The 9,544-nt window shown below is 38.7% G+C and overlaps 1 protein-coding gene across 1 annotated transcript; it reads left to right on the top strand.

Moving 5' to 3' along the window:
* The first annotated feature begins 6,005 nt into the window (after window positions 1–6,005).
* LOC102252974 (nuclear pore complex protein Nup160-like) lies at window positions 6,006–9,479 on the top strand. The gene is made up of 4 exons (XM_014537936.1): window positions 6,006–6,087; window positions 6,589–6,703; window positions 7,414–7,572; window positions 9,186–9,479. Exons 1-4 carry the CDS (start codon window positions 6,011–6,013, stop codon window positions 9,342–9,344), a joined length of 510 nt encoding a protein of 169 aa, XP_014393422.1. The 5' UTR covers window positions 6,006–6,010; the 3' UTR covers window positions 9,345–9,479.
* The last annotated feature ends 65 nt before the right edge of the window (window positions 9,480–9,544 follow it).

Here is a 9,544-nt window from a genome sequence, read left to right as displayed (position 1 = left end):
CCAGTGGTCCAGGGGAGATGATACATATGTATGTAGTCATTGACCATACTGTTAACTAGTTGAACTTGGGCAAATCACAAACTTTATTTTTAAAGTTATAATGCAGGATTGAATAATTTCTAAAGCCCTCATCAGTTCTATATTCATTCCATAATTCTCTCTCTGTAGGACAGTGGCTCAGAAGGGAGGGAAGTAATTTGTCCTCCTAGGGGACATTGACAGTGCCTGGAAACATTTTGAATTGTCATGACTAGGGATATGACTGAACTTCCTAATTCAGTCAGAGACTCTATCCCCCCAATGAGCACAGTGCCGGTAACTTAGTTTTCTTACCTTTATGTGGGACTCCCTGATGAGTCCCACTGATTTTACTTAACTTCCCTAGGTTGGATAATATGTTTGTATCAATGCAAAACAGACTAGTTTTAGAGTGATTACTTTTTAAAGATCTTTCCTCTACATTAACTATCCTTCAGTTCACTGGGAGAACAGCCATAAAATGTAAATATCATTGAGAGAAGACTTGTACATTCACACTATTCATGTGGAAATAGGTCTATGTTTGCCCGGGGTTAATGGAATTCCACGAGGCAAACAGATGATTAGGAACATTTGAATGAATGCAAGGAGTCTTTCAGGTATCTCCAAATACCACCTCACTGATTCTGTCTTCATCTGGTTTACCTCTAAAATTAGCCGTGCATTTTGGGGGAAGAGCCAGGGATAAAACGTGAAACTATGCCACACAGATCTTTTGTTGTGGGTGGCATAATGATGACCCCAGGTGCTGTCTCTCTTCATCCACTTCCAACTTCTTGCCAAACCCACATTTTGTGGGCTGTTCCTAGCTACTGAGCAAGGCAAGTTCATTGTGGAAATATTATAGGATTTTCCAGGAGGACTTTGGCTTTGGACATTCCAATGGGCTGCCTGAACCTTTCTTGGAATCATGTTGCAGTTGGTGGCTCTTCCTGTCCAACCCTCTTTCTTTCTCTTTCTCTTTCCACAGCTTCAGACCTGCATCCTAATCTGAAGGTTCTCCCACCTTATCCTGTTCCTTCCCTAATACATCTCTTGCACTTCTGTTCCTGTCTTTGACACCTGTTTCTCAGAAGACCTTAACTAATATAAGTGGTCTAAGAGAGCAGGTAGTAAGGCAAAGATTAGGGACTGGGCAAAGCAAACACCGTCTTAAGTAGTAGGTTGGGCACAGATTCCCCTAGAACAAAATTATACCTCATTGCAAATGGTTTTACTGGTGAGATGTTGGAAAACATCTTGGTGGAGGGGGAAGTCATTGCAGTTTTATGGGGGGAAATGATAGCTACAAAGACAGTGGAGTTATTTGATTACTACAAAATTCCACTGAAGCCCTTCAGAAACATAATGAGAAAGTGAGGACTGTGGGAAAAGTGCAGCGAAAATAAGAGAGGACCTGGTTTAGTGAGTATGTGTGAACTATAGAAATAAAACCAAACACTGGTATCTAAACCATACCATCCAATTTGTGCCTAATAAAAATAAGTTTTCATTTAACTACATTTTTTGGTGTGTATGTGTGTACTCAGCCAACATTTAGACCTGGATTGAAGCTAACACATAGAAAGAAAGATACATTTTTTATTACCCTAGAACTGGGGTTGGCAAACCACGTCTTGCGAGCCACATGCGGCTCTTTGGCACCTTGAGTGTGGCTCTTCCACAAAATACCATGTGCGGGCGCGCACATACAGTGCGATTGAAACTTCGTGGCCCATATGAAGAAGTCGGTATTTTGTGGAAGAGCCGGTATTTTGTGGAAGAGCCACACTCAAGGGGCCAAAGAGCCACAATAGTAGAAATTGATGACTTTTGGTTGTTCTGACAAAGAAACCCTGTGCCAGCTATTCTCTAATTTCCACCTTCTTGAATCCATTTATTACTTTTCTGCCCTACCCCTTGCTATGGGAGGCTGACTTCTATGCTCGAATCACCCACCTCTCTTGCCACCTGGCTTCTGATTGGGTTAGGTTGAAGGAAGTTATCCATAGGAAATCTATGAGTGCCTGCAGACAGGCTAGTTACTTATTACACTAATTCCATGAGTATAGGCTAGAGGTTTTTACCAGTCAGGTGCCTGGTAGATTTTATCAAAAGAAGGGAAGATATTTACAAACGTGAGCAGCGATAAAAGGAACTAAGAAAGGACTCCTGGATTAGCAGTAGTGTGAAGCAGTCCTGCTCTGACCGTGAGGTGTGGGAAAAGGGAGGACTATATGGTGGAAGGTATAGGCTGCCAGAATGATGTCATGAAATGCATGATTTTCTGATGATCAGAGTTAGTCTAAGAATTTTTCTGCTGTAAGAGATCTGAGGCATCATCTAGTAGTACAGTATGCCACCCTATGAAGAAATTTCTCATTTAAAATTTAACCAGTCTGTTTTAATGATCAGATTCTTTCTCTCTGATAAGTAGCTATCTTGGGAAACCAGTTCTCCTTGTTTATGAGTTCTCTCTTCTCTCCAGGGGCTAAGAAAATAATATAATACAACCAGGTCTGCCTAGCTCCCTTCCCTGTCCTGTGGCAAAAGCATCAGATTCCAGCTTTCCAGCGAAAATTGTCATACCAGTGAGTGACTACTGGAGTCTGGAGAAATACTTCAAGGACTTATGATAAATACAAAAGGAAGAGCCTGATTAACTTGAGCTAGGAGCAGAGGGGAAAGCTGCTTTAGAAAGAAATCCAATAGAACTACTGGTCAACAATTAGCCTGTTATTCATGGCTCTTTAAATTGCATTTACTAATTCTCAATTATATAATCCCATGTGCAAAACTGGTGCTTGACCGTGGGAGAGGGATGGCAGCAAATAAATGTTTACATGGCACCAAGTTCCCACACCCACACCCACAGAGAACTTTAAGTAGACAGTTAATTTTCTTGAGTAAGCAAATCACTGGAAGTAGGATGTGAAACACTATTTAGAAATGATGGAGAAGCTTTCCTTTGAGTAAAATTCCAAATTTTCCTTTGGCATTCACTTCTGTCAACATTGTACTCTCCACAGACAATTGAATATTTGGTGATGGTTGGGAGTCCTAAGTTTAACGGATGGACACATCCCTTTTAAGAAATCAAAGAGAAAGAAGCATCTTAACTGAATTAGTTTTCTATGGCCGCTGTAACAAATTTTCACAAACTTAGTAGCTTAAAACAACACAAATTTATTGTCCTACAAATCTGTAGCTTAGAAGGCCAACCTGGGTCATACCTGGACTAAATTAGTGTTGGCAGAGATGTATTTTTTTTTCTGGAGGTTCTAGGATTTCCTTGTCGTTCCATCTTCTAAAGGACATCTTCACTGCTTGGCTTGTAGGGATTGAGCCTGAAACCAGGAATTGAACCAGTGACCTCTTGGTTCATGGGTCAGTGCTTAACACTGAGTCACATCAGCCGGGTGAACCTCTCTCTTTTATTAGCAGTTTACTTTCCTGACAAATGCTAAGACCTGGGAACATTTTCTAAGAGTCAGTTACTGGAAGGACATATAGGTGGCAGAGTTCCTAAGGACAGCAGAATAGGCAATGCTCATGGATAATGAAAGAGAGCAGTCCCTACACGCCAATAAACATTTTTTCAAACAAGCTCCGGAAGTTGTCTCCTGTGCTAAAGGATTAAGCCATTAGCTTTAACAGTGCCAATGTGTTCCCACTTCCAAACCCCTCTTAATTAGCATCCAAGGTAATATTAAGAACAAACTTCATACAGAGGAGAGTGTAAAAGCATTAGCTGCTCATAAATGTGATGGTCTCTTGAGACACAGTGAAGGAAAAAGATGCTAGGCAGAATATAAACTGTTATCTATATAAATGGTAAAAAAATTTGAGCCAGGAGGATAGATTACCAGAAGGGTTAGTAACATACTAAAGTGTAGCGCTGTATAAAAGAACTTTCTATGATAATAGAAATGTTCCATGTCTTTGCTGTCTAATATGATAGCCACTAGCTACATGTGCTTGTCAAGGACTAGAAACAGGGCTAGCACAACTGAAGAACTAAATTTTTAAATTTATCTTATTTTAATTTATGTTTAAGTTAAATAGTCACAATATGGTCAGAAGCTACCATATTGGACAGTGCAGCTATAGTGATTAACTTTCCCTTTTAAAAAAAAATATATTTTATTGATTTTTTACAGAGAGGAAGGGAGAGGGATAGAGAGTTAGAAACATCGATGAGAGAGAAACACCAATCAGCTGCCTCCTGCACACTCCTACTGGGGATGTGCCCACAAACAAGGTACATGCCCTTGACCGGAATCAAACCCAGGACCCTTCAGTCTGTAGGCCAACGCTCTATCCACTGAGCCAAACTGGTAAGGGCGTGATTAACTTTTCTTGCTTCACACTGATCCTCACACCTCCCTGCTCCAAACAACAACAAACAAAACAAAACAAAAACAATAACAGCCATTCAGGGCACACAATAAACACCTATACTTGTCCAGAAGGGGCAGCAAGAGTCTGTGCCTGTGTCAGAAGGCCCTGCAGATCCCTGATAAGAGCAACCAGACGGGGGTGTAATTCTGGATGACACTGAATTATCAGGGTGTGCAGCAAGAGGGTCCATGTCTGGAACTGGTTTCAGGAGTTTAGTACTGCAGGTGCCAGCATCATGGTCCTGGTGGAAAGAGCAGAGATAATCAGTACACCTGGATTTGTTCAACTCTTTGTAGTAAAAACATTTTTAGGGCTCCTTGTCTGTTTTGTTAACTCTTACATTCCAAACATTTAAGTGGATCCAATTTGTACTTTTAAATTGTGGGGAGTGGTGGTATACATAGTTCACGATATTCAAGTTGCTTGGACCTCCTATTATTGTAATAACTACTTCTGACACTGGTCTGACAAATGTTTGCTTTCTGAGCTACAGTTTGTTCCTATAAAGTCTTACCAAGGTGTATAAATAAAAGGGCATTTAGTTGTACAGTTAATACAGTAAATATATTGAAATGAATACAGTTGCGTGAAATGCTGATTCTCTGGAATATTGGCTGAATGATCCCCATATGAACAGTTATTTGCCACCCTGCTCCAAAACTTTTGTCTTCACATGTAGCATGCTTGAAATTATTTTGGCTGTTTAGACAAATCTTGTGCCTAAGAGCAAGTTCTCAGCACTGCTGTTCAATTCAGAGAATATGTTCTCAAGGCCAAAATGAAATCGAGAGATGAAGCTATGTCTTAATAAATAGGAAGCAATTTAACAAATGGAATAATTATAATAAATTAATACATAAAATAAAATGATCTGCCTCAATTTACCTTCTTTCCCCCTCACCTTCTCAGCATCAGCTGCTTCCCTTCGCACAATTCCCTGAACATACCAGGCATACATTCCTCAGGCCTTTGGCCTGGAGTCACCTTTCCCCAGCTACCAGCTTGGCTCCTTCCCTCCGTTCCTTTAGGTCTTTGCTCAGTGTCCCCTTGGTGAAGCCTTCCCTGACCACCCTTTTCAAAGTTGCACACCCGCCCTAGCATTCACTATAGCCTTTTCATGTTTTATTTTTCGCTTCTTACTGCTCTAATTTGTTATGCTCTACTTAATTTGTTAACTCTTGCTTCTCCCACCTCCCAGTGGAATGTAAATTCCATGAGGGCAGGAGTTTTTTATTTTGTTTACTGCTCCATCTGTAGCACTTAGCACTGCCCAACACATGAAAGGTCCACAGTGATTTTTTGAGAGGAATGAAGTATTTCTGAGCAATATCAGTTACTATTTATAAATGGCAAAAATTTTCCCTAGGAATCTGAAAATGTCATTTTTATTGAGCCAATAATGATTCAAAAGATTTTAGGTGTAATATTCATGGAAAGCACATCCTAAGATTTCCCTAGATAGAAATGTGTAAGCCTGTCACCTGTTATAAAGACCTAGTTCATAGTTGCATCCTTCTCACCTTTGCGTTTCACTGAGTATCGTCAGGAGGTGGCTTGGATACATCATTGGTCTGTTTTCAACCTTGTAGGGATGGCGTCAGTTGTGGAACTGAAACAGAGTTCAGTAATGCAACGACTGCTTGTAGGCTGGATGCCAACAGCTATCAGGTAAGTGGTGCCTGGCAGGTAAATCAAAAGGCCTAAGAATTTAATCTTTTTGCGCTGTTCGGCACTGTTAGTGCTTCCATTCTTACTCCAAGGCAGATAAAAATGGTACTGGAAAGGGTCAGAGTATGCCCAACATCACATTCCATCTGAGGAGAGCCACAGTGCAAAGCCCACTTAACTTGGGATTAGACACCTTGACAACAGAAACTGGCTTCCTGTGTATGCTCTCAACATCCAGTTTGGCACTCTGCCCTGACTTACCAAATCCAATTTTATGTAATATTAGAAGTAGAAAGTATTTGATGTTTAAAACAGTATTCCATTGTTATGTAGAGCCTTTTAAAATTTATCATAGTCATTGGTTGTAAATTAAATAGAAACTGTAGTGACCTTATGCCAACATACAATCTGTTGCTCCAGTTAACTGTACATTATCTCTTAAATTGGGATTTATAACAACCAGATGATTTGCGATAGTAAAACTTGGCCTTACGTTTTTAGAGGTGATCAGGGGTCTTCAGATCGTCCCCTCAGTCTTGCTGTTCATTGTGTTGAGAATGATGCCTTCATCTTTGCTCTGTGCCAGGATCATAAACTACGCATGTGGTCTTATAAGGTAAATGCTACATTTTTAGTTACAGTAAGTTAAAAAAGGATTGTGAATTGTAAGATAATTGAAGTTAATCTTGCTGCTTCTGTTAGATTATCAGATCACTTAGTTTGAAAATTATGGGCCATTTCCAGTTTCATTTGGTTTCATTTTTCATACATTTCTCAGCTAAGTTTTCATCTATATCTTGAAAATTATGAAATAATAGAAAAGTTGAAATAATAGTACAGAGTATATCCTTCCCTTAAGATGAACAAATATGCTTTTTTTAAAAAAATATATGTTTTTATTGATTTTAGAGAGAGAGAGAGGGAGAGAGATAGAAACATTGATGAGAGACATATCAACATCCACCTGCCAGAGATTAAGCCTACAACCCAAGCATGTGCCCTACCCAGAATTGAACTGATGACTTCATGGTGCATGGGTCAGTGCTCAACCACTAAGCCACACCAGCCAGGCCAAATACGCTTTTGAAATGCAGTTGGTAAAATAGTTTCCAAGATTCACAAAACAGCTGATAATTATCTCTATCAGACTAAGAGATAATTTCATCTTAACCCTCAAACACACACACACACACACACACCCACACACCTGTATGGTCCTTCAGCACATAAATTAGAGTGCTAGATGTAATGGATGATTCCTTTAAAGGGGGAGGAGACTTGTTTTTTAACCTAAATATTCTTTGATGCCACTTATTACTTGGGCAGGACCAAATGTGCCTGATGGTAGCCAACATACTGGAGTATGTCCCTGTGAAAAAAGACCTTCAGCTCACTGCTGGGACTGGACACAAATTACGACTTGCTTACTCCCCTGCCATGGGACTCTATCTGGGGATTTACATGCATGCACCAAAACGAGGACAGGTATGAAACACATGACATGTATGAAGTGATTCTATACGTGGGAAAGTGGCTGTGAACTCATCAAGTCTGTTTCAGCTCTTCACGTCAGCTTCAATGTCTCCTGTTCTTTCTGCAGAGATGGTGGGTTTTGTGCTCATGTGTGGATTAAGCAGGAGAAGTCAGGATGAAAGGGTGTAGAGAGTTTAAAGGACTATGAAAGGAAAAGTTAACCAAAAACCAACAAGAAAACAAACTTGCAAGTCTGTGAGAAAAAATGGAGTTATGAAAGGGATATAGGTGTTCATAGGTGGTTGACGGGAAATTAAATTTTAGAAATAATTTTGCTCATCTAAACACTAGCTGTTGTATGTAAATGAGGTAAGTAGGAAGTAATACAATGATATAATAGTGTGATAAACCGCCATTTATTTGGTTTGTGTGTTTGGCACAGCGTTAGGGCCATTTAAGTTCAATAACAAATGCTTGAGCTGCTTACTCTGAGCTCACACTTTAGATATTATCCATTTAATCTTTTTTTTTTTCAAATATAAGAAAGCATTTTTTTTAAAGGGTTTCTTTTTTTTTTTTTGTCTAAAGTTTTACATATATCTTCTTTTTCCCCAATCCATTTAATGTTAACAGCATTCCAGTAAGGTTTGTCCTCACTGTGCTAGAGCTGATTCCCATGCTGGCTGCGGCCCTGCCTGGGTGCCGTCCTCATTCCTGTTGGTCTCTTATACCACACTTCATTATTTTTTAATTTAATATATTTTAATTGATTTGAGAAAAGAAGGGCGAGAGAGAGAGAAAAATATCAATCAGCTGCCTCCTGCACCCCCACTTTTAACCAGGGATCGAGCCCACAACCTGGGCATGTGCCCTGACCAGGAATTGAAGTGGCAAGAATTTTATTATGATGAAATACTGGTAGAATAGTTAAAGGCATACCACATCCGAAAAATCAATGTAAATATTTTCTTTCAAAGTTGTAAGTTTTTATATCACATTTTGTAAAAGTTTTCATAAACAAGGCTTTAAAGTAAACACAGGTGACATGAACCATTCATTGCTATGTAACTTACTGTGTTTTTATACTGTTTTATACTTTTTTGAATTACAATAGCAGCAATTAAGTTATTTGTATTTTGCTTAACTAAGACAAAAATGCTTTTACTTTACTATAGAATAAATACATTTTAGTTAAAAAAAAAAAAGTTATGATAAATATTACAATATGGGTAAACCTTAAGGACAAGTAAAATAAGCCAGTCACAAAAAGACGAATACTGTTAAGATTCTACTTATATAAAATGCCTACAGTAGTCAAAGTCATATTGATAGGAAATATAGTGGAGGCTACCAAGAGCTAGTGGGAGAGGAGAATGGGAAGTGTTTAATAGGTACAGAGTTTTTGGTTTTGTAAGATGAAAAATGTTTGAGGGATCAGGTGCACAATAATGTAAATGTGCTTAATACTATTGAACTGTACACTTAAAAATTGTTAAGATGATAAATGTTATTGTGTATTTGGCCATACTTTTTAAAGAATTGGTTTCTATATGCTAATAAACTCTTGTTTAGACAAGTAGTATGTTGTATTTCAAGTAATAAATTACCAACTTACATTTTAACAGTTCTGCATTTTCCAACTGGTGAGCGCTGAGAATAACCACTACAGTCTAGATCACATTTCTTCCCTGTTCACTTCTCAGGTAGGTTTAATCATCCTTTGCATGTCACACAAATACAGGAAAGAAGTATTGGCTAACTCAACTATATTGTCCTGGAATTGAAATGCTAAAATGGAATATTTCATGATGTATGCAAACAAAATTTCATTTTGGTTTCACCTTGTTTTTGGGGCACTGTCTTCTGTTTTTATGCTTTTATCTCTCCTACGGATATAAATTTAAGTCATTATAAACTGCTACCCTTTCTTATTTTATTTACTTTTAATATATTTTTATTGATTTCAGAGAGGAAGGGAGAGAGA

The sequence above is a fragment of the Myotis brandtii genome, unplaced genomic scaffold (assembly GCF_000412655.1).
Source record: "Myotis brandtii unplaced genomic scaffold, ASM41265v1 scaffold185, whole genome shotgun sequence".
Classification (NCBI taxonomy): Eukaryota; Metazoa; Chordata; class Mammalia; order Chiroptera; family Vespertilionidae; genus Myotis; species Myotis brandtii.
Note: the sequence above shows the minus strand (reverse complement) of the source record. Positions and strands in the feature narration are given on the sequence as shown.